The sequence below is a fragment of the Callithrix jacchus genome, chromosome 12, assembly GCF_049354715.1.
Source record: "Callithrix jacchus isolate 240 chromosome 12, calJac240_pri, whole genome shotgun sequence".
NCBI lineage: Eukaryota > Metazoa > Chordata > Mammalia > Primates > Cebidae > Callithrix > Callithrix jacchus.
In genome coordinates, this window is record NC_133513.1 from 90,380,670 (window position 1) to 90,404,421 (window position 23,752).

The window sequence follows — 23,752 nt, forward strand, 5'->3', positions numbered from 1 at the left end:
GTGGAGCATAACACAGTGCTCTAGTGTCTCTTCAGGAACTGTAAGCCAGGGCAGTGGAGCACACCTGTCGTCTCTGCTGCTCAGGAGGCTGAGGCGGGAGGATCGTGTGAGCCCAGGGGTTCAAGACTAGCCTAGGCAACATAGGGAAATCTTGTCTCAAAAGAAAAAAAAAAAAGGCCGGCCAGGTACGGTGGCTAACTCCTGTAATCCCAGCACTTTGGGAGGCTGGGAGGGGGGTGTGGATCACAGGGTCAGGAGTTCGAGACCAGCCTGACCAACATGGTGAAACCCTGTCTCTACTAAAAATACAAAAATTAGCCAGGCATGGTGGTACACGCCTGTAATCCCAGTTACTCAGGAGGCTGAGGCAGGAGAATCGCTTGAACCCAGGAGTGGAGGTTGCAGTAGGCCAAGATGGCGCCACCGTACTCCAGCCTGGGTGACAGAGCGAGACTCCGTGTCAGAAAAACAAAAACAAAAACAAAAAACAACCATTCTTTCAGATCAGGGAATCAGAGGGGCAGGGCCCCACCCCATGCCTCATTTCACTTTAATTATTTCCCTATAGGCCCATGTCCAAATACAGTCACATTGGGAGCGAGAGTTTCACCATATGAATTTGGGGGAACCTAAACATTTAGTCCATGCCAGTGGACCCCCAAGCTGACTCTGACAGCCCTGCCTCTCCCACAGGCACCCTCTGTGAATGCTACGACGAGCTGGGCAATCGCTACCAGCTGCCCATCTATTGTCTGTCACCACCTGTGAACCTGCTGCTGGAACACACGGAGGAGGAGACCCTGGAGCCCCCCGAGCCCCCACCCAGCATGCGCCGCGAGTTCCCGCTGAAGGTGCGCCTGTCCACGGGCAAGGACGTGAGGCTCAGCGCCAGCCTGCCTGACACAGTGGGGCAGCTCAAGAGGCAGCTGCATGCCCAGGAGGGCATCGAGCCGTCGTGGCAGCGGTGGTTCTTCTCCGGGAAGCTGCTTACAGACCGCACACGGCTCCAGGAGACCAAGATCCAGAAAGATTTTGTCATCCAGGTCATCATCAACCAACCCCCACCGCCCCAGGACTGATGGGCCCACGGACCCCTGGAAAGAGGCCCTGCCTGGAGCACTCGGCCCCCACCCTGCTGCTGCCTTCCAGTGCTGTCATTTTCTTCAGGGGCCCTCCGCTCGGTGTGGCTGGTGGGTGAGCAGTGAAGGGACCCTGCCTTTCAGGGCACTGTGTGCCACCAGTGCCCGGTACGCAGGGAGCAGGCGGCCACACTTGGGCCTTGCAACCTTGTCAGAGAAAAGGTGAATGGGGCCCTCGCCCTGCCTCCCCTCTGCAGCAGGTTCGAGCCACGAGGGCTAGCCTGGAGGCCTCTGGAGCCCAGATCTATCATCTGGTGCTGCCGGCTGTGCTCACTCCGGTTTTCTGCTCAGGGTCTGAAACAGCTGCTGTCTCCCTCGTCTGCCCCCTTCCCCTGGCTCTCCCCTGGGCACAGTGCCACTCCCTGGGAAGGGAGGGAACCACCCGTGAGCCCCAGGGCTCGGGAAGCCTGAGGCAGGCTTCTGCCTCTCCGTGCCCCCAGCACAATTGGCAGAGATGAGGCAGGTGGTGGACGGCTGGACTGTCGTGGCAGGGGTCTGCACAGTGTCATGTCCTAGCTGTAACCCAGGCAGTGGGAGGTCTGCAGCCTGGTCACGGCCCCCACAGCAGGTCCCTGTGGACAGACATATCTGCATATTTATCAATAAAGCCTTTTGCTCCATCTCGCTTGCCTGGCATTTGACTGAGTTCTGCAGCTCTGTGGGACCCCTGGAGCTGTTCTGGTATGAGAGCAGGTGGATGCCTGGCCTCCCAGCTGCTCTGGGCACGAAATCTCCAGCAGGGAGAGCCTGGAACTGCCAGGCTTCTGGGCCCTGATCCCAGCCCCCTGGTGTCCTCATGAGTCCTCAGGAAAAGCCACTTAACCTCTGAACCCCCTTTGCTTTTCTTTAAAGCAGAGCCATGCTGCCTGCCCTGCCTCCTCCATCAGTTGCTGGGAGGATTAAGCAGGAAGACAGATGTGAAAGTGGTTGGAAGGTGAAGACAGCAACTCAGGCAGGAGGGGCTGGCTTCCAGCTCCTGGAGATGCTGTGCCCATCGTGATGTTAAAGCAAAGTCACTGGCAGATTTAGATGATGAGCATATGTCAGAGGTTTGTGTCAGCTTCCCAGCAAGCAAGCCAGGGAGGAAAAGGAACCAGTTCCTCCTGCTTCCTAGGGGAATGCATGCATATCTGAAGACAGGGGTATCTTATATAAGGCTATTTAGCTAAGGGAAGCCACCAGCCAGGTGAGCCTTGCAGAAGCGCAGGGCCAGGTGTCTGCAGGTCCCTAGCAGGTTAATCTCTAGCCTACAAGTACCGAGTGTGGAACTGAGCAAGTACAGATCTGCTTTTGTTACAGTGGGGAGTATTTATCCTTCTCAGTGAGCATGGCCAGCCTCCTGGCCAGGAAAGCCTGGCACTGTCTGGGCCTGACAGGGAAACCCCTGGAGGGTAGGAGGATCGGAGTAGCTGCTGTTCCTCCTCAGCTGGGCTTAGTGGTTTCCCGAGACCGCCCTCTTGAAGCAAGACCCTGTAAGCACTGCAGAGCCTCCTTGAGCACTTACTCTGAGGCACCAAGGGAGGAGACAGATTGGATAAGGTTTGTTGGTGACTAAAAGTCACCCATCCAAATGCACTGATGCATAACTGGGGAGCAGGGAGGAGCGTATGGGACCCCAGAGAGCCAAAGGCCAGCATGAGCTGCGATCTAAGAGGGAGATGGCTGCCCTAACTGCTACTACTGCCCTGGCCTGAACAAGTAGAGTGTGACCCTCCTCACAGCCAGCAGGGCATGCTGCAGGGCAGCCTGGGAGTACAGAACTGTCCTGGTCCCCACGTGTGGTTTTCAGGCCCCTGTCCTGGAGCTGGCTGAGCAGGGTTTCCAGGCATCCAGCAGGTGGCACTGTCATCTGGGCTAGAGCATGCAGCTGGCAGGTCCCTTGTGCAGCCCAGCCGCCTTGGCTAAGGCCCAGCCAGGCCCAAGCACTCAGGACAGAGGCTGGACACGCTTCTTCCTGCAGCCCTGCTCTTGGGACACGGTGCCCTCCGGCTCTAATAGGCCAGGAGTTGGCGGAGCAACTGGCCCTGCTCCCTGGCCCTGGCTCCCCCTGCTCCCTGGGGCTTCCCGAGGTGAAGGTGACAGGTTGGGGAATCAGGTGGAGAATTAGGCCGGTGAGCTCATGGCAAAGGCGCCCAGCTGGGTGGGGTGGGTGCTGTGGCCTATAAAGCCCCCGAGCCCCTATGGCCTTCAGAGGCGGTTATGGACAGCACCATGGAGGACTCCGAGGCGGTGCAGAGGGCCACGGCACTCATCGAGCAGCGACTGGCACAGGAGGAGGAGAATGAGGTACGGGCAGGGGTGGAGGGGCCCAAGGGGGTTTGAGGAGATCCAACTCTGCTGTCAAGGGGAGGAAGAGCTTGGCTGCTACACCTGTGGTCGGGAGGGGCAGATGTTGTCAAGAGCCCAGCTGGGTCTTATTCCTGTCCCAGGGCATTACTGGCAGGGGGTATTGCTGGCAGCAGAAGACTGAGACTTCAGCCTCCAAAATTGAGTCAGTGGGGTGGGGAGCTGAGCTGGGCCTCCTGAGACTGCCCACCCTCCTGGGCCTTGAGAGATAGTGGGCTGTACAAGGCAGACAGCTGGGTGCTGCCCGGGACTGTCTGGAATGTGTGGCCCTGCGATCCCCCTGCGACTGAGTGGGAGGCTGGAGTGGGGTGACACCAGTGTTTGGCCACTGAAGAGGAGAGTGAGGAAGGAATGCTGGGAAAGGAAGCATGGATTTTTGCCAGCCTGCTGGCCACCCTTGGGGAGGCCTTTGGAGTGTGGTGTTCTGGGCAATTCCATTTTCTCTGGGATAAGGAAGTGAAGTGGGGCAGGGATGCTACTTGTCCTACTCTTTTTTTTTTTTTTTTTTTTTTTGGAGATGGAGTCTCCCTCTGTCGCCCAGGCTGGAGTGCAGTGGCACAATCTCAGCTCACTGCAACCTCTGCCTCCTGGATTCAAGTGATTTTCCTGCCTCAGCCTTCCGAGTAGCTGGGATTACAGGCATGCACCACCACATCTGGCTGTTTTGTGCTTTTAGTAGAGATGGGGTTTTCACCATGTTGGTCAGGCTGGTCTCAAACTCCTGATCTCAGGTGATCCACCCACCTTGGATCTCGGATCTCAAAATTCTGGGAGTATAGGCTTGAGCCACTGCACCTGGCCCTGTCCATAGAGGAGTCCTTGAGGGCATTCAGAACAATTCATGAGCTCCTTGAGTTCCTCTTCTGATTCACACCTCTATTTAGCCATTTCTTCCCTCTGCCTTGTTTCTTAGTTGACCATGAAACTGACAAGTGGGCTAAAATGAATGCTGGGTTGGCAAAAAGAAGGCAGGGTCTGGGCCTTATTGGTCCACCCATTTCTACAGCTCTGGCCTCCTGGCAGAGCTGACACTAGATGAAGTATTAATTTAAATAAAATTAAGAGTAGGGGCTGGGTGCAGTGGCTTACACCTGTAATTTCAGTATTTTGGGAGGCTGAGGCGGGTGGATCACACCTGTAATTTCAGTATTTTTGGGAGGCTGACGCGGGTGGATCACCTGAGGCCAGGAGTTTGAGATCAACCTGACCAACATGGTGAAACCCCCGTCTCTACTAAAAGCACAAAACAGCCAGATGTGGTGGTGCATGCCTGTAATCCCAGCTACTCGGAAGGCTGAGGCAGGAGAATCGCTTGCACCCGGGAGGTGGAGGTTGCAGTAAGCCAAGATTGTGCCACTGCACTTTAGCCTAGAAGACAGAGTGAGACTATGTCCAAAAAAAAAAAAAAGGACTCCTCTGTGGACAGGAGGATACCTGAGCTGGGCCTTCAGGAAGACTCAGTGGAGTCCAGGATAGCAGAGGGTATTCCAGCCTAAGGAAACGCAGAAGCTAGAGTTTCCGTGAGTGAAAGCGTGGCTGTTTTGAGAAAGTCTGGTAGTAGGACTAACGCTGGAAAGTCACAAGCCAGAGAGGGCCATGTAAAAGATACTTATTCTGTGCTGGGTGTGGTGGCTCACGCCTGTAATCCTAGCACTTTGGGAGGCCAAGGCAGGCAGATCACGAGGTTGGGAGTTTTAGACCAGCCTGGTCAATATGGTAAAACCCCATCTCTACTAAAAATACAACAATTAGCTCAGTGTAGTGGCATGCACCTGTAGTCTCAGCTACTTGAGAGGCTGAGGCAGTAGACTCACTTGAACTGGGGAGGCTGAGGTTGCAGTGAGATTGCACCACTGCACTCCAGCCTGAGCAACAGAGTGAGACTCCTTAAAAAAAAGAAAAAAATATATATTTATTCTGTAGGCAGAAGATGCTATTGAGTGAGGGAGAGTGGTGCCATCTGACCTATTTTAGGAAGGCAGCTCTGATGGCCCTGAGAACTTGTTGGAAAAGGCTGGCCCTAACCGGAATTGAGGGAGGAGATACATCAGTTTGGAGGTAGATGCCATTCAAAAAAAGGAGTGTGACTGAATGAGGGGTGAGGAGGAGGGAAGGGTCAGGACCCAAGGGAAGAAGAGGTGAGGTCAGGAAAGAGCCTGGACTGAGTGCTGGCTGGGGCAAGCATCCCTGGATCTCTAGGAATCCCACTTCTCGCTCCCCCAAGGGCAAGTGCCTGTGGTTGGCTGGCACCAGGCAGGTGAGTCATGCTGCTGTGCCGGTTCTGGAGTGCTGCCAGTAGACACAGGGACCTTAGCAAGGGGATGCAGAGCGTGCTCTTCTGTTCATTCATCCAATAAATATAGCTACAGAGCTGGCAGGACACGAGTGCCAGGCCCTGTGCTAAACATTTTACAGGCATTCTGTCATTTAATCTGCACGACAGTCTATGAAGTAATTACCGGTGGGAGCTTTGTGTGTTTCATGAACTCACATTCAATGCAGCAAACAGTTATTGAGCACCTACTGTGTGTCAGCCCACAAAGACAAACCTGAAATGAAGGGCTATAGCATCTGGGGAAGATGTGGGTGAGCATTAGAGTTGTCAGTTGTCTCTACCAGGCCCCAGCCTGGCAGGGTTCTTGGAGAGTCTCTGTCTAGCCTGTGCCCCATCCCCAGGGTGGGAGGGGAAGGAGGGCCCCAGAGGCCAGCTCAGGGGCTGGAGTTCCATTGTGGGGAGCTTACTGGGTTAGGTCATCACTGAGAACTTAACGGTTAGCAGAGATGCTGAAGCACCTACTATGTGCTAGGGCCTATCACAGATGCTGGGGACACCAAGATGATTAAGACACAAGCTGGCCCTCTGGATGCTCCCTGAGGAGCCCAGCCAGAGTCCCACATGCAGCAGTAGCTGCAGCCCCAAGTTCTCTCTCGTCCTTTGAAGAAGATGCAGTGTTTCAGGTTAGGTCAGCACTGAGGTGACCTCCAACCACGAAGCCCAACATGAAAGAGAGAAAGCAGTGGCAAATAGGACCTTCAGAATGAACACTTGGCAAATCCACTCTCAAAACCATCTTGAAGGAGCTAGTGTGGGAGCTCAGGAAGGATGTGAAAGGCACCCAAGTGCCACCAAGTAAGGGTGGCCTCCTTTCCAGCCGCCACGTCGACCCTGGACCCTCCAACCTGGGCAACTGCTCCTGGACATAGCCACACAAGCTGCGTGGTGGGGACTGCAGGGATGGGGGTGCCAGCACATCACAAAGAGAGAAGAAGCAAAATCAAAGGGCAAATGCAGAGGAGACCTGACAGGCATTGAACCTGGGTTACAGTGAGAAGAAGGTTCGGATTTAGAGCCCATTTCAGGCTGAAGGCTGAGGAGCTGCTGCTCCCGTTGCCCTGTTCCCCTGAAAGCAATAGTTTCCAAGCTCTAGACTTCACAGGTCAGTGACAGCTGAGAAAAAAAAAAAAGGTATCTAACAAAGAGTTCCCAGATTGTATATTGCCAAGTAAGGCCATTTAAGAAACAATTATCTCTCATCACAATTATTTCATCAAAGTGAATTATTTGTTTATTTTAAAATTTTATTATTATTATTATTATTATTATTTGAGACCAAGTCTCACTCTGTTGCCCAAGCTGCAGTGCAGTGGTGCAATCTTGGCTCACTGCAACATATACCTCCCGGGTTCAAGAGATTCTTGTGCCTCAGCCTCCTGAGTAGCTGGGACTACAGTGCGTGCCAACATGCCTGGCTAATTTTTGTATTTTTAGTATAGATGGAATTTCACCATGTTGCCCATGGCTGGTGTCAAACCCCTGGGCTCAAGCAGTCCACCTGTCGCAGCCTCCCAAAGTGCTGGATCGTTGGTGTGAGCCATCGTCCCTGGCCTATTCATTTTTTGAGGCAGGGTCATTCTGTCTCTCCCTCTCTCCCTCTCTCTCATCACTCAGGCTGGAGTGCAGTAGCACGATCTTGGCTCACTGCAAACTCCCCTTCCTGGGCTCAAGCAATCCTCCCACCTCAGTCTCCCGAGTAGCGGGGACTACAGCAAAAGTCACCATGCTTGGCTCATTATTTAAATTTATTGTAAAGACAAGGTCTCACTATATTGCCCAGGCTGATCTCAAACTTCTGGGCTCAAGCGATCCTCCCACCTCAGCCTCCCAAAGTGTTGGGATTACAGACATGAGCCACTGTGGCTGGCCTATTTAGAGAGAGGATCTTGCTATGTCTCTGAAGCTAGTCTCGAACCCCTGGGATTGAGCAATGCTTCTGCCTCAGCCTCCCCAGCAGCTGGGACTAAAGGCTGGCACCACCACACCCAGCCAAAGTGAATTTTTAATGCCAAAAAGGTAAAGAAAAAAAAATGTTGATGCTTGAAAGAGTGACTATATTTAATCTCATGAAAACCTCACTCTGCTGGCTGTTAATGTTTTGCAGAGATCCAGGCCAGTCAGTGGGCAGGTGTCTGAGCTCAGGGTTGGGACTGTGGCTGAGGCTGAGGTGGGGAACTCGCCCTTTCTGGGGGCCTCTCCAGGGGCACTGCCCTTGCTGAGGGCTCTCCAGGATCAGCCAGAAGGGCTCTGAGACCACCCAGAAGGAGGTCCCTGCGGAGTGTCCTTGGCATGGTTAGGGGAGAGGCTACCTGTCTCCTCGGGTCCTGGAGAAGGAGCTTTCCTTGGATCGCAGAAACTCCGGGGAGCCGAACGCCAGAAGCTGCCCATGGACTTGCTGGTGCTGGAGGATGAGAAACACCACGGGGCTCAGAGTGCAGCCCTACAGAAGGTGAAGGTAAGCCCGGGAGGACCCAGTGTCTGCACCTCTCCCCACGTGACCCATGGACCGGCACTTCAGCACCCCGGGGAGAGCTTGCTAGCCAGGCAGAATCTCCACCCCACCCCAGAGCTGCTGAGTCAGAATTCTCCCAATCTGAGAATCTAGGCCTGGAAGGAGGGTTAGACCTTGGTTCCTTCTTTCTTGAGAGGGTCTCCCTGCCCACCGCATCCTCCCCACCACCAGCTCAGTTCAGAGATTTCCCAAGCCCCGCAACCTCTCTGCCCAGCCTGGAGGTTGATAGGCCATCCCCGCTCAGGGCCAAGAGCGCGTCCGCAAGACATCCCTGGACCTGCGGCGAGAGATCATCGACGTGGGCGGGATCCAGAACCTCATCGAGCTGCGGAAGAAACGCAAGCAGAAGAAGCGGGACGCCCTGGCCGCCTCGCATGAGCCACCCCCGGAGCCCGAGGAGATCGTAAGGGTCCTGGGGAGGACACCGAGTGGGCGGGGGGGAGCCCGGGAGGCCTTGGGTCGCAGGGGCGCCTGTGACTGCTGCATCCACACCTGCAGACCGGCCCTGTGGATGAGGAGACCTTCCTGAAAGCCGCGGTGGAGGGGAAAATGAATGTCATTGAGAAGTTCCTGGCTGACGGGGGGTCCGCTGACACGTGCGACCAGGTGATGCTCGCAGCCGCCCCTGACCAGCCTCCCTGTCAGCTGCCACCCCACTCTGCTCAGCTCCTGGGTCAGCCCACTCTGGGTCAGCAGGCTGTGCGCCTGAGAGGAGGCACAGGTGTTCTTTGGATGGATGGGTGGCTGGAGGGCTCGGAATGGGGTGTCCATTCCTCGGACAGGAATTGACCTAAATTCTTAGACCCTTTTCCAACTCGAATCACCTGCAGAGAGTAACAAATGTCACATGTTTGCTTAGGAAAGAAAGAAAAATGGAATCAAATAAAAAGAGACCAAGACCAGAGGATGTGGGCTCAGATCCCATCTTTGCCACTCACAACGTGGGATCTGTGGCTGGGTTGGTGCCCTCTCCATGCCTCAGTTTCTTTCTCTGTAAAATGGCCTACTTCCCTCACAACATGTTATGGTGATCAGATGGAATATTAGGCTGGGCACTGTGCGTGGCTCACATCTGTAATCCCAGCACTTTAGGAGGTCAAGGTGGGAGGATCATTTGAGCCTAGGAGTTCAAGACCAGCCTAGGCAACAGAGTGAGAGAGACTCTCTCTCTCTGTCTCTGTCTATATATGTCTCTCTCTCTATAATATATATGTATTTGGTAAAAGGAATATTGGCACCTCAGTGAGTATTCACTGAATGAATGAAGAAACTATCAAGCACATGCTAAGATATGATATTTTTGTTTCTCATGGTATAGTACTGATTTTTTTTTTTTTTTTTTTTTTTTTTTTTGAGGCAGAGTCTCACTCTGTTGCCCAGGCTGGAGTGCAATGGCACAATCGGCTCACTGCAACCTTTGCCTCCCGGGCTCAATCAGTCCTCCCACCTTAGCCTCCCAAAGTGCTGGGATTACAGCCTTGAGCCACACCTGGCCTATTTTTATTTTTTCATCAAGGTAAAACATAACATGAAATATACCACTTTGGGCTGGGTGCAGTGGCTCACACCTGTAATCCCAGCACTTTTGGAAGCCAAGGTGGGTGGATCACAAGGTCAAGAGATCGAGACCATTCTGGTCAACATGGTGAAACCCTGTCTCTACTAAAAATACAAAAAATTAGCTGGGCACGGTGGCACGTGCCTGTAATCCCAGCTACTCAGGAGACTGAGGCAGGAGAATTGCCTGAACCCAGGAGGCGGAGGTTGCGGTGAGCCAAGATCGCGCCATTGCACTCCAGCCTGGCTAACAAGAGCAAAATTCCATCTCAAAAAATAATAATAAAAAAAGAAACATGCCACTTTAACCATTTTAAGTGTACAATTCAGTGGCATTAAGTACATTCACAATGTTGTGCAGCCACATTTTTCTCTTTTTTTTTGAGATGGAGTCTCATTCTGTCACCCAGGCTGGAGTGCAGTGGCTCACTGCAACCTCTGCCTCCTAGGTTCAATGATTCTTCTGCCTGAGAGTCCCAAGTAGCTGGGATTACAGGCACCCACCATCATGCCTGGCTAATTTTTCTATTTTTAGTAGAGACTGGGTTTCACCATGTTAGCCAGTCTCGAACTCCTGACCTCAGGTGATCTCCCTGTCTCAGCCTCCCAAAGTGCTGGGATTATAGGTATGAGCCATGGCGCCAGGCCCCTTGCAGCCATATTTTCAAAATTTTCCATCACCCATCATGCTTCTTTTTGTTTTCCCTGAAACTGCCTGTTTCACACTTCCTGGGGTGCTTTCTTGCTCTCATATGCTGGGATTTAGCCCATGAGTGGTTTCCCACCTTTGGTCTGCATTATTGTAGACTTTGACCACATGTCCGTTCCGTTCTTTAGACTCCAAAGTCTTAATCCTCTCAGTCTGTCCAAGAACCTTCTACTTCTGAGCACCACACTAGGTGCCAGAATAGAAAAAGAGAAACAGACCAGGGTTGGTTCCTTGGGGAGACCGACGTGTAACCGGATCATTAGAATACAGAAAGATACTCACTGTGGCCTGTAACCGGATCATTAGAATATGGAAAGATACTGTGGCCTGAGTTTTCCAAAGTCCAGGGCAGAAAGGAGAAGGGCAAAAGTTTATTCTTCCTTTGAATCAGTGATCAGTGTCGCCTCCTCATTCTGGCCCTGTGCTAGGCACTCAGGGTGTCCAGCAAGAGTTGACCTGCCCTTGAACAGGCTCTCACAGTCAAGAGTCATCTGGGTCCTGGGGCAGCCCTGGCCTAGAGGTTTCAAGGAAATGATGACATTTGAGCTGCCTCTTGAAGGAGTAGCAGATTTTATCAAGCACTTCCAAGAAGTGAGGACAAAACAGGCATGCCTGCAGAGGGAACCACCTGTGTAGAGGTGTGGCTTGATGTGCTTGGGGGGCAGTGAGAAGGTTGGGGTCCCCAGGACAGAGGGCTCCCAGGTTAGTCTGGAAAAAGCATAAGGGAACTGGAAGAACACAGAAAACATGGGTGGCCGGGTGAGGTGGCTCACACCTGTAATCCCAGCACTTTGGGAGGCCAAGGCCGGTGGATCACAAAGTCATGAGATCAAGACCATCCTGGCCAACATGGTGAAATGCCATCTCTACTAAAAAAAAAAATACACAAAATTAGCTGGGTATGGTGGCGCATGCCTGTAATCCCAGTTACTCAGGTGACTGAGGCAGGAGAATCGCTTGAACTGGGAGTTGGAGGTTCCAGTGAGCCCAGATTGCGCCACTACCCTCCAGCCTGGGTGACAGTGAGACTCAATTGCAAAAAAAAAAAAAAGAAAAGAAAGAAAGAAAGAAAAAGAAAACATGGGAGCCAAGCACAGGGGAGAGAATCAAGCTGGGGGGAAGACTTGGGCCTCAGCTTGGGTGGAAGATGGGCTCAGGCCTGGAGCCAGAGGCCAGGCCCTGACAGCCTCTCTGGGGACAGTTCCGACGGACAGCACTGCACCGAACCTCCCTGGAAGGCCATGTGGAAATCCTGGAGAAGCTTCTGGATAGTGGGGCCACTGTGGACTTCCAGGATCGGGTGAGTGAGAGGGCAGGTATTCAGCGGGAGACAGAAGGTGGGTCCAGCACCAACAGACACCCTCTCCCTACCCCCTGTGCCAACCTGAAACACAAACAGGTTGCTGAGGGGCCAGATTCCACCTCAGTGGCTTATGTGACCTCGAGGAAGCCCCTCTCCTCCCTAAGCATCCTCTGTGAGTCTGGCTTGGATCGGATGGGCCCTGAGTGTTTTTCTGTTCCACTTGGTCCCTTGCCCAGGCCCAGACCTGCTCCCTGTACCTTTCCCCTAGATATCCCTCTGTCTTTCTGGCTGAGGTCCATTCCCCCTGGATACTTTCTTCTCTGTAGCTCTGTAGTTAGATCCCATCATTTCCTTCTAGCTGGACTGCACAGCCATGCATTGGGCCTGCCGTGGCGGCCACTTAGAGGTGGTGAAACTTCTGCAAAGCCGAGGAGCAGATACCAATATGAGGGATAAGGTGAGGCAACAATGCTCAGAGGCAACAGATATCGGGGTGGCTGTTGGGAGGAAGGCAGGGGTCCAAGGGCAGGAAAGCCCAGGGGGGCAGGAAGGTAGCAAGCTAGTCTGGTTTCTGGCTGCAGAACAGGGAAGCTAGTTCTGCAGGACAGTGTCCTACTGGGCCTCCCAGCCTAGGGATAGGTCCTTGCCATCCACACAGGCCCTTGATGAACCACCATCTGGGGATGGGAGCAGGAAGAGTGGACAGGAAGGGAGGAGAAGAGACTCACTGTCTTGGGGGCTTTGGGACCACTCAAAAGATGCAAGATTTGTTCATGTTATCCATCATTATCCTTCTATCTAGCTCTCTATTCACCCATCCATTTTTCCATCTATTCATCCACTCATTCATTTATTTATTCATGCACCATCTTTCTATTCACTCATTCTTTCATGTACAACCTTGAACAAGTGACAGCCTCTGAGCTTTTGTTCCTCATCTGTAAAATGTCTTGCAGAGTTCTTGTGTAGATTAGGTGAGAAAACATATGTAAATAAATTATTTATTCAACATAAGGCAAATGTCTTATTTTTGGTTGGTTGGTTGGTTTGTTTTCTGAGATGGAGTCTTGCTTGGTAGCCCAGGCTGGAGTGCAGTGGTGTGATCTCAGCTCACTGCAACCTCTGCCTCCTGGGTTCAAGTGATTCTGCCTCAGCCTCCTGAGTAGCTGGGATTACAGGCATGTGCCATCACACCCAGCTAATTTTTGTATTTTTAGAAGAGACGGGGTTTCACCATGTTGGTCAGGCTGGTCTTGAACTCCTGACCTTGTGATCTGCCCACCTCGGCCTCCCAAAGTGCTGGGATTACAGGCGTGAGCCACTGTGCCCAGCAAGGCAAATGCCTTGTAAGCTTTTGCCATGTCCATCCCATAGTCATCTCTCAATAAATAACATCTATTATGATTATCAAAAGAAGGGTAGATGAGTGAGCAGCTGAGTGAGAGGAGAATCATAGAAGGCTTCCTGGAGGAAGTGGCATTTAAGGCTTTAGAGTTAGGCCATTGAATGGGATGGTAGGAAATTATACCATTCTCTGCCCCTCCAAGGCTTAGGCCTTGGCACTAGAACTTGGAAGAGGGATTAAGCTGGAGTTAGGACAGCCCATCCTCCCCAGGGGTACCACAGTTCAGGCCCTGTCAACTAGCAGTTCCTGATTCCTCCCACCCAGCTGCTGAGCACCCCCCTGCATGTGGCAGTCCGGACAGGGCGTGTGGAGATTGTGGAGCACTTTCTATCCCTGGGCCTGGACATCAATGCCAGAGACAGAGTGAGTGCCAGCCTGCCTGCTGCTCACCCTGCTGTGGGCGTGCGAGCAGCCTGCAGGCTCCTGCAGGTGGTGCCCTTCCTCCTGGGGCCTTCAGGACTTGGCTCCTGAGCAGGGTCTCTAGACCACCTCCCATCACCCTGCCCCCTCCCACTGCCCACAAGGGCCATACTGAGTGCCACACTGACCCTAGGAAGGAGACACTGCCCTGCATGACGCTGTGAGACTCAACCGCTACAAGATCATCAAACTGCTGCTCCTGCATGGGGCTGACATGATGACCAAGAACCTGGTAAGTTCATTCCCTCCCTGATTCAGTCATGGCTGTGAGCACTCACATAATGGAGGGGCTGTCCAGGCCCCTCGGGGACCCCCCCACCTAGGGACAGGTATCATTGGCTCTGGCCAGTACCATAGTACATAACGTTGTCCTCTTCTAGAGCACCGCTCCAACTGCCCGCCCCACTCTATGTGTGTCTCTATGTCCAGAGTGCAAGTGCAGAGAGACAGCAGAAGGGGCAGCAAGAGGCCTTCCCAAAGACTTCCCAAAGACCCCAAGAGGCCTTCCCAAAGAGGGGGTGCTCACATGCAGGCCCAAGGAGGCCAGAATCATGAAGAGCTGGAAGGGTCTGAGCACTTGGCTGGCATGACAATTCCTAGCACACCATATCAGCTCTTGGTGGCCTTTGAGTTTTCTTAGGATCTAGGCAGGAAGTCCTTGGAAGGGGAAGGTGCCCAGGGAACCTTGGACTAGGGGACACTTTGTTCCAGTTCTTCTTTGGGGCCCAGAGCATTCACAAAAGGAGGGCATGGGAGAGTCCCTCAGGCTCAAGAAAGGCTAAAGGGATAATGAGAAAAGCAGGAAGATATGGAGAAGGTAGAAATGAGGGTTTTCAACCCCAGCATTATTGACATTGGGGGCTGGGTGATTCTTTTTGTAGGAGACTATTCTATGCATTGTAGGATGTTTAAGCAGCATGCTTGGCCTCTGCCCACTAGATGCCAGTAGTACCCATCCCCCAGGGTGACAACCAAAAGTGTCTTCACACATTGCCAGTTGCCTCCCATTTGAGAAGCACCGCTGGTGTAGATGAGGGTACCTCCCGGGAAAGCCTTCAGGACAGTGAATAGATTTTTCTCTTGGCCCCTGCAGGCAGAAAAGACCCCTACGGACCTGGTGCAGCTGTGGCAGGCTGATACCCGGCACGCCCTGGAGCATCCTGAGCCGGGGGCTGAGCATAACGGGCTGGAGGGGCCTGATGAGAGTGGGCGGGAGACCCCCCAGCCTGTGCCAGCCCAGTGAACGCCTGCTCCAGCCCAGCCAGCTACCCGGCCCCTCCCTGTGTGCAGCCAGATGATCCTAAGAATGGCTCCCAGAGCTCACCGAGGGCCCAGCCTTTCCTCTGCGTTATCCAAGAGCACCCACAAACTACCACAATAAAAAGGCTGTTTTTGCTAATTGTGATGTTCATTTCCATTTGTGTCTGAAATCTTTAGGAAGGAAGGAAGACTGGGCCACATGTGGGCTTGGGGAGGAGGGAAACTGGGAGCCAGTTGAGCCTGGAAGCCAGCCCTGCAGCTTCTCTGCCACAGTCTCTTTTCGTTTCTTCCCTGTCACTCAATTTTTCTTGCCCCGTCCCTTGTCTCTGGGGCCAGGCTTGGCCCCTGCATGGATTGACTTGGTGATACTCTCATCCTGGGCCCCCTTCCTGGTGACTGCTGTCCTGTGGGGCTGTGTGTGGCTAGCACAGGCTTGTCACGTAGCTGTCTTGGCAGGAGGAGCCTGGCAGGGGACTGGGGCAGGGGAGGGACAGCCTGTCACAGGCAGCTTCTTACCCAGCCTTGCCACGCCTCCCACAGGGCAGGGCCTGCTCAGCCAATCAGCTCCACCAGCCTCAAAACTGCCCGTGGAAACCTGGCGGTGCTTCTGGCTTTGGGGCTGGGAATGGTGGGAGGAGGGCCCAGATCCCGCTGGAGATACCCTTTAGTATTCGGGTCCCAGAAACCAGTCCTACATCTGGCCAGAGGGACACTGTTTTGTGGCATTTCTCCAGCTGCTACCCAGAAAGAAGACGGCCCCCTGAGGCCTATGGGCCTTGCCCCTGACCCTGGGGACACTCAGCTCAGGCCTGGCCCAGTGGCCACAAGTCAGGGAGGCCGCAAATTTTTAACTAGACACATTGATCATTAATAGGGGGTTAGAAAGAGTCCAAACTAAGTCTCACTCTGGGACACAGACCAACTGTGCCTCGGGCCTCCTGCAGAGATGCTGGGTCCCCAAGTCTGGTCCTCTGTGAGGCAGGGGCTGAGCAGGGGCTTGTCCAGGAATGTGAGGGGCTGGGCCTCAGGGGAGGGGAAGAAGGTGGACATTTCAGGCATCTACCCCCCTGTGACCACCCCCTTCACTGCCACTGCAGAGGTGGACTATGGGAAACTGGAGGAGAATCTGCACAAACTGGGCACCCTCCCCTTCCGAGGTAAGTGGGGCTGTCCTCCGTGAGAGTTGGGGAGATGTGAGTGGCCCTATTCTCTTTAGCCAGAAAACAAGGGAGGGTACACAGGCTCTGTCAAGCTGTCCAGGGGTAGTCTGGTACTCAGTGGGTCACTTTGTTATGGGAGAGGAACAGCCGGGACTGATCTGGAATCAAGGGGCCTGTAACCTTAAGCCAGACCTCAGCTGCTTCAGTTTACCCAGCTGTAAACTGCTAAAGTGCCTTTGTAGCTCCCAGAGTTATTCTGGGGTTGGACTAGACAATGGGTGTGAAAGTCCTTGTCAGCCTTGCAGATGTGAGGGCATCTGGCTGCAGTCACGTGGCAGCCCAGCCACAGTCCCAGCTCCCTCAAAAGTTTTTTCTGCATGTTCTCTTCTGGACAAAGACTCCTTGGCAGAATTAGTTCTCTCTGTTGTGGCTCCTATGACCCCCATCTCTACATACATGGGTCTCCCCTGCTTTGAGGTTGGGGACCAGAAGATATTTGCGACACTCAACATGTAACAGAGTCCCTGGCACAATAAATGAAAGTAGAAGAAAATGGCAAGTCCGGCCTGCCCCGCCCCACCCATTCCCCTTCCTTACCGTGCAGTCCCCTGACGTAGTGCTCTTTATAGCACCATCCCACAGATGGGAACCTGGGGCTCGGAGTGACATGGTCACCACCCAAGGTCATTCGGCTAACACATAGCTGCACCTCATCTGACTGTATGCCCATGTTCCGCTTCACTGCCTCGCTGACTCTCGTTATAAACCTTTCGGAGCTGCTAGACCACACTATTTCAACAGCGTGTCTGGTTGGCACTAGCTTTGGGAATGGTGTGGTTCCTATTGAGGCAGTATCGTGTAGGCCTTGGACTCTGGTTTCATATCACAGCTCTGGGTGGGGCACAGTGGCTCACGCCTGTAATCCCAGCACTTTGGGAGACCAAGGTGGGCAGATCACAAGGTCAGGAAATCGAGACCAGCCTAGCCAACATGGTGAAACCCCGTTTCTACTAAAAATATAAAAGTTAGCTGGGTATGGTGGCAGGTGCCTGTAATCCCAGCTACTCAGGATGCTGAGGCAGGAGAATCACTTGAATCTGGGAGGCGGAGGTTACAGTGAGCCGAGATCGCACCATTGCACTCCAGCCTGGGTGACAGAGCAAGACTCCGTCTCAAAAAAGCAAACAAACAAAATCAGGCGAGGCGTGGTGGCTCACACCTGTAATCCCAACACTTTGGGAGGCCAAGGCAGGTGGATCACCTGAGGTCAGGAGTTCGAGACCAGCCTGGCCTACATGGTAAAACCCTGTCTCTAATAAAAATACAAAAATTAGCCAGGTGTGGTGGGCGCCTGTAACCACAGCTACTCGGGAGGCTGAGGCAGGAGAATAGCTTGAACCTGGGAGGCAGAGGTTGCAGTGCGTTGAGATGGCACCACTGCACTCCAGCCTGGGTGACAGAGCAAGATTCTGTCTCAAAAAAAAAAAAAAAAAAAATCAAATAACAGCTCTGGCACTGACTTTCTGTGGGATGATCCCTATAGGACACATGGGAATGATAATGCTTATATTATGGGATGATTGGACAAAAAATCTGAGAGAATTTGAGTGAAAGCAGCTGTCAACTGTAGAGCCATATACATTGGAAGGTACTGATTCCAACGGCAATAATGATTAAAATGACAGTCTGATTGGCATTGCGGCAAAGCTGCTTTGTGACTGTGACCTGGCCTGATGGACACGTTGATCATTCATAGCTCAGTACTGAGGGAATGCACCCCTTCTTTGGGGACAATGAATGACCTGTGGAGGCCCACATTGAGCAGGGACACACTGTCTAAGTTTCTGCTGGTGCTTGGCTTGTGAGGCCTGGAGGTTTGGTGAAGGCCTGGTTCTCATGAAGTGAGAAGAATTTTGAACCTCTAAGTGAAGATCTTGCTTCAGCTTCAAGGTTCAAGGACACTCTAGCTCAGGTGGGGAGGGTGGACTTTGCATCTGTTGTTGCCTGCCACCCAGAGAATCCGCAAAGATCCCCAGACTCTTCTCTGGACCCTCCCTTCCATGCCATTCACCTACTCCTGCAGAGGGCATGGGATGCCCAGGAGCACAGGCTTCCATGGACTTGGCGGGCCATGGGCTGCACATACCCACTTGTCTGTCTCCCTTACAACTCCCATCTGATCACTCACCCCCATGCCAGAGAGGCAGTGGGCTGTGGTAGGAAGAGCCCAGCATCTGGAGTTAGAGGACATGGGCAAGAATCCTGCCAATTCTGCCAGTTACAGAGACCTTGAGGAAATCACTTAACCTTTCAAATCCAGTTTCCTCATTTAGAATAGGAACTGAGTCTTCAGGCTCCAGGCCACAGGGTCAACATAATCCTCCCGAGGCACTGTCATGGAGAGCACAGAGACAGAGGGTCCCGTTCCTGCTTCCAGGATGCAGCCAAAATGCCCAGAAAGGAAGATGCAAACAACTTTACCCCTGAAATCTGTGTTTCTCTTGCCTTTCCTGGCCACTGAGGTAGACTTTGCGACCCAATACTCAGAGGCTCAGAGGAGGGAACATATCACATTGTAAGGGCCTTCTGCAGCCAGTTAAAGGTCCTCTAAAGAGAAGGTGTGGGCCAGGCACAGTGGCTCACACCTGTAATCCTAGCACTTTGGGAGGTCAAGGCGGAAGGATCTCTTTTGGAGACCAGCCTGGGCAACATAGTGAGACCCTGTCTCTATTTTTTTTTCCTGAGGCGGAGTCTCACTCTGTCACCCAGACTGGAGTGCAGTGGTCTGATCTCAGCTCACTGCAACCTCCACCTCCTGGGTTCAAGTGATTCTCCTGTCTCAGCCTCCTGAGTAGCTGGGATTACAGGCGCATAAGATAGTGTTTTGCCATGTTGGCCAGGCTAGTCTCGAACTCCTGACCTCAGTTGATTTGCCTGCCTCAGCCTCCCAAAGTGCTGGGATTACAGGCATGAGCCACCGCACCAGCCTGCCTCTATTAAAATAAATAAATATGAGGTGGAAAGCTGCCCTGGATGAATCGGTGAAGTGTCAGAGATTCTTCTGGAAAGCACTGCCTGAAACTATGAAACAATGTAGCTCTTTTTTCTTTTTTTTTTTTTGAGACAGAGTCTCACTCTGTTGCCGAGGCTGGTGTGCAGTGGTGCCATCTCAGCTCACTGCAACCTCTGCCTCATGGGTTCAAGCAATTCTCCCTGCCTCAGCCTCCCAAGTAGCTGAGATTACAGGCACCTGTCACCACACCCGGCTAACTTTTGTATTTTTAGTAGAGACAGGGTTTCACCATGTTGGCCAGGCTGGTCTTGAACTCCTGACCTCAGGTGATCTGCCACCTCAGCCTCCCAAAGTGCTGGGATTACAGGCATGAGCCACCATGCTCAGCCTCTTTTTTTTTTTTTTTTTTTGAGATGGAGTCTCACTCTGTCAGCCACGCTGGAATGCAGTAGAATGATCTCAGCTCACTGCAACTTCTGCCTCCTGGGACTAAAGCAATCCGCCCACCTTAGCCTCCTGAGTAGCTGGGACCAAAGGTGCATACCACCTTGCCTGGCTAATTGTTTGTATCTTTGGTAGAGATGGGGTTTTGCCGTATTGTCCAGGCTGGTCCCGAATTCCTTAGCTCAAGTGATCTGTCTGCTTCGGCCTCTCCAAGTGCTGGGATTACAGGCTTAAGCCACCGTGCCCAGCCCTGTGTAGCTCTTTTTAAAAAATCTTTTTAGCATCGCTAATTTGCACTAATTATTCAAATAAAGAGTATTCTTTCTAAATAAAAGTTATGACCAGAGTGTAGAGGAAGGAGTCATTGCAGAAGGGCTGTATGGCCCTGAGCTCACAGCCATAAACACCCTCAAAGATGGACTTTGAATTGTTATTTCCAAATGAGGTTAGTGGCCAACCACAGAACTAGTACAGCAGGCCTGGGAAGATGAGGTTCCTCATAAAACACTCCCGTCTTACTCCTTCCATACATAGATGGACCATGGTTTCTTGCAATGATATAATATTTTGTATATATTAAAACCAATATTCTGTTAAAGAAAATATTTTGTTTAAAACATCGCAATTTTTCCAACCCTATTTTGGCATTTCTTTTCTTTTCCTTTTTTTTTTTTTGAGGCAGAGTTTCACTCTTGTTGCGCAGGCTAGAGTACGATGGCACGATCTCGGCTCACCATAACCTCTGCCTCCTGGGTTCAAGCGATTCTCCTGCCTCAGCCTCCCAAATAGCTGGGATTACAGGCATGTGCCACCACACCCGGCTAATTTTATATTTTTAGTAGAGATGAGGTTTCTTCATGTTCGTCAGTCTGGTCTTGAACTCCCAACCTTAGGTGATCCGCCCACCTCAGCCTCCCAAAGTGCTGGGATTAGAGACATGAGCCACCACGCCCAGCTGATATTTTGGCTTTTTTTTTTTTTTTTTTTTTAATGGGCTAGATGCTTTCGAGGGGGAAAAAAAAAACAACACAGTGGCCCAGGCCTGTTTGTTCCCTGAGAGGCCTTGGAGATTAATTAGGCTTTTAGTTGTCTGCACCTATGGAAAGCCTGGCCAGCTGGCCCACCTGCTCACAACCCAAACTATGCCTATTTATGGGGGGCAAATTCAGGTTTGCAGGTGTATCACTAAGGCAAGAGGTAGCAGCCTCCATCCAGGAGTGGCCCCCGGGATCTGGACCTGATGAAGTCTCCTGTCCTGTCCACTCTGCCTTTTTAGCCCACTGCTTGCCTCCCCCAATTGTGACCTCATGTTAGTTATTCCAGAATGAGTTCCTTCCTGGGTCCCTCTCCCTCTGAACTCTGCCCTGTAGTGGGGCTAGTGGCTACAAGTGGGGATGGAATATGCCAGGCTGGCAGCAGACATGGGCCCTGGATGGAGGGGTGCACTGGTCTCAGGTGGCCAGGAATGGATGCCAACCCAGTCAAGGGGGTCCTTCTGCCATGGCCAGCCTGACCCAGCATCTTTTGCCCCCTGAGGCCACCAGATGGGGAGAGAGAGAAAAACAAATGACTGGAAGATACAAAGGACTAAGTTGCAGAATGGGTTACAAGCAGAAGGCAGAAGGGACTCGGATTCGGAGAAGCCGCCATTTCACTGAGCTTTCGGACAGCTGTCAGGGTGGGAAACAGGACCCAGGCCTCGGGCAATGACTGCCAGGCTAGACATGAGGAATGCTGTGGGCTCCCCCCACCACACCCCACCCCACCCCCAACTGCCTTCCTCACAATGGGGCTCATTGCTGAGGTGGTGGGGAGCACCTAGGGAGGATGCAGCAGGGGCCCTGCCTGCCAGACATCCTTATGGAGCCTGCCCTTTGAAGCATGAACTGTACCACCTGAGCTCACCCACGTGCTCTCAGCTCTGCCTGCCTGGTGTGGGGTCCTGGAGACCTTCCTGGAGTTCATCCAGCAGCCATCATGCAAGGTGGTGCTGGGAACTGCCCTCTTGCTAGGAGGTGGAGGTCTCATGCTGTGGGTTCAGAGAAAGAGGAGAAGGAAGCAAATCTCTAATGGTGCGGCAGACGAGGACAAGTCACCAGAGTTCCATAAAGAAAAGAAAAAAAGCTGGATCAAATCTCACTTTAGCTGCCTTTCAGAAGAGAATCTGCCCCCCAGCAACCATGCCATCACCAGCGGCAGTGCTCCCCAGACTGAGAGTGGGAGTGGAGAGAACAGCACCACGATTCGCATGGAGACCTTCACCACCAGGCGTGGAGAAGTGGGCTCTGCTGTGCACCGGGAAGCCTTCAGCAGCAGGCAGAAGACATCTGGGTCCTCGGTGATCAAAGAGATCCACCAGGAGTCTGGAAAAGCCATATCGGCCGATGAGGCCACGTGGGCCGCTGTGGCTACCTGCGCCAAGGAGATTGACACCCAGGGGCGCCACCTGGCTCACTCCATGCTGCAGCAGGCCACAGCTTACCAGCACTCAGGTCACCTGGAGTCCAAGGACATCAACCAGGAGGAGCTGAGGGCCCTCGAGGAGGTGGAGATGAAACTGCAAAGGAATTTCCTCATCCAGCAGGAAAACACCATAGCTGGTGCCAACCACACACACACTTTCTATGGCCACGGTCACCATGGCCACCTGAGCCACCAGAGCCACAGCCTGCCCAACCGCAGACACTAGATCTGTGACTCCTTGGAAGCCACCTAACCATGGATGGAGATGCCCCTGCCCCCAGCAAGGCTGGCTCACACACACAGGCCCATTTTCTCTCCTACGGGGCAATCTACGTAGCCCAGGGTGAGATGCTGCGCCCAAATCCCTGCTTTCTTAGGCTCCCCACACGGATCACAGGCCCTTTTGACTCCATGCGTGGGTCTGCCACAGACGATGGCCCTTGTCGGAGGGAGAGCTGGGAGAACACGGCACAGCTGAGACAGACCCTGAGGCCTCTGAAAACCCACCAAGAGAAGACAGACAGGAGCAGGCTAGAGCCCCACACTGATGCCAATGCCTGCAATGGAGCCAATAAAGCCTGGTGTGCCCTCACTCTGAGTCCAGGGGCTCTGTGGGCAGCCTAGGGCCTGGCAGGGATGGAGGGAGGGGGCTCCCTCTCCAGCAGTCCTCTGTGTGTGGGCCCCTGTGTGGGGACTTTTCACTGGGCCTGATTTGATGCTTCCTAAAACAACTTCCCTGGTCTCAGGTTCTGGAGAAGGGGCACCTCCAGACATCTCAACACCCACAACCTGATGTGGCCAGGGAAGAGGGGAGCAGCCAGGTATTGGGCTTGGGAGAGAAACAAGGTTTCAGAGGAAAGTAACTAAGCCAGGTGGGAAGGAGGGCCCCTGTCCTCTTACTGTTATCTTTGTTTTCAAGTCATGTGGCATTCTACAAGGCAGTTCTCTCCCTGGCCCCACCTGCTTCCTGGGGCCCCTTGGGATCCATGCTAGTGCCTCCCCACCACTGAGGTCTAGAGCTACTGAGTGGGCACAACACTCTCTTGTTGTTGTTGTTGTTGTTTTTGAGACGGAGTTTCACTCTTGTTACCCAGGCTGGAGTGCAATGGCACGATCTCGGCTCACCGCAACCTCCGCCTCCTGGGTTCAAGCAATTCTCCTGCCTCAGCCTCCTGAGTAGCTGGGACTACAGGCGTGCACCACCATGCCCAGCTAATTTTTGTATTTTTAGTAGAGATGCGGTTTCACCATGTTGATCAGGATAGTCTCGATCTCTTGACCTCGTGATCCACCTACCTCGGCCTCCCAAAAGTGCTGGGATTACAGGCGTGAGCCACTGTGCCCGGCTGTTGTTGTTATTTTGATTTAATTTAATTTAATTTAATTTTATCCAGGATGTATGTGCAGGATGTTCAGGTTTTCTTCTTCGGTAAATGTGTGCCATGATGGTTTGCTGCATCTATTAACCTGTCACCTAGGTATTAAGCCCTGCACGCAATAGCTATTTATCCTCATCGTCTTGGTTTTTTTTTCTTTTCCCTTTTTTTCTTGGTTTGTTTTGTTGTGTTTTATTTATTTTGAGACAGGGTTTCACTCCTGCCACCTAGGCTGGAGTGCAGTGGTGCGATCACAGCTCACGGCAACCTCTGCCTCCTGGGTTCAAACAATCCTCCCACCTCAGTTTCC

General features: G+C 52.8%; 4 protein-coding genes across 6 annotated transcripts in view; all 4 read left to right on the top strand.

Annotated features, from left to right (window-relative positions):
• UBTD1 (ubiquitin domain containing 1) overlaps positions 1-1,759 on the top strand; it is a 59,681-nt gene extending 57,922 nt beyond the window's left edge. For both annotated transcript variants that reach the window (XM_002756492.6, XM_009010095.5), the window contains exon 3: positions 694-1,759. In XM_002756492.6, coding sequence (XP_002756538.1) covers positions 694-1,079 — 386 coding nt within the window. In that variant the 3' untranslated portion in view covers positions 1,080-1,759. The remainder of the gene's footprint in view (positions 1-693) is intronic.
• A 1,569-nt stretch (positions 1,760-3,328) lies between these two features.
• ANKRD2 (ankyrin repeat domain 2) lies at positions 3,329-15,125 on the top strand. Its single transcript, XM_002807456.7, has 9 exons — positions 3,329-3,425; positions 8,174-8,275; positions 8,577-8,735; positions 8,831-8,938; positions 11,800-11,898; positions 12,260-12,358; positions 13,571-13,669; positions 13,860-13,958; positions 14,820-15,125. The coding sequence occupies exons 1-9, from the start codon at positions 3,339-3,341 to the stop codon at positions 14,967-14,969; spliced, it is 1,002 nt and encodes a 333-aa protein (XP_002807502.4). The 5' UTR covers positions 3,329-3,338; the 3' UTR covers positions 14,970-15,125.
• Positions 15,126-15,589: 464 nt separating this feature from the next.
• The window catches only part of HOGA1 (4-hydroxy-2-oxoglutarate aldolase 1), a 30,768-nt gene continuing 22,605 nt past the window's right edge, over positions 15,590-23,752 (top strand). For both annotated transcript variants that reach the window (XM_009010097.5, XM_078346199.1), the window contains exon 1: positions 15,590-16,143. In XM_009010097.5, the coding sequence (XP_009008345.3) occupies positions 15,933-16,143 (211 nt within the window). In that variant the 5' untranslated portion in view covers positions 15,590-15,932. The remainder of the gene's footprint in view (positions 16,144-23,752) is intronic.
• On the top strand, positions 21,454-22,658 carry C12H10orf62 (chromosome 12 C10orf62 homolog). Its single transcript, XM_003734503.6, has one exon. The coding sequence runs from the start codon at positions 21,630-21,632 to the stop codon at positions 22,290-22,292; it is 663 nt and encodes a 220-aa protein (XP_003734551.1). The 5' UTR covers positions 21,454-21,629; the 3' UTR covers positions 22,293-22,658.

Bases quoted from the DNA above. Each gene is read 5' to 3' on its own strand.
- C12H10orf62 (XM_003734503.6), top strand. From the start codon at position 21,630: ATGCTGTGGGTTCAGAGAAAGAGGAGAAGGAAGCAAATCTCTAATGGT.
- ANKRD2 (XM_002807456.7), top strand. From the start codon at position 3,339: ATGGACAGCACCATGGAGGACTCCGAGGCGGTGCAGAGGGCCACGGCA. The intron at 8,276-8,576 runs GTAAGCCCGGGA...ATCCCCGCTCAG, and splicing joins CAGCCCTACAGAAGGTGAAG to GGCCAAGAGCGCGTCCGCAA. The intron at 8,736-8,830 runs GTAAGGGTCCTG...CCACACCTGCAG, and splicing joins CCCCGGAGCCCGAGGAGATC to ACCGGCCCTGTGGATGAGGA.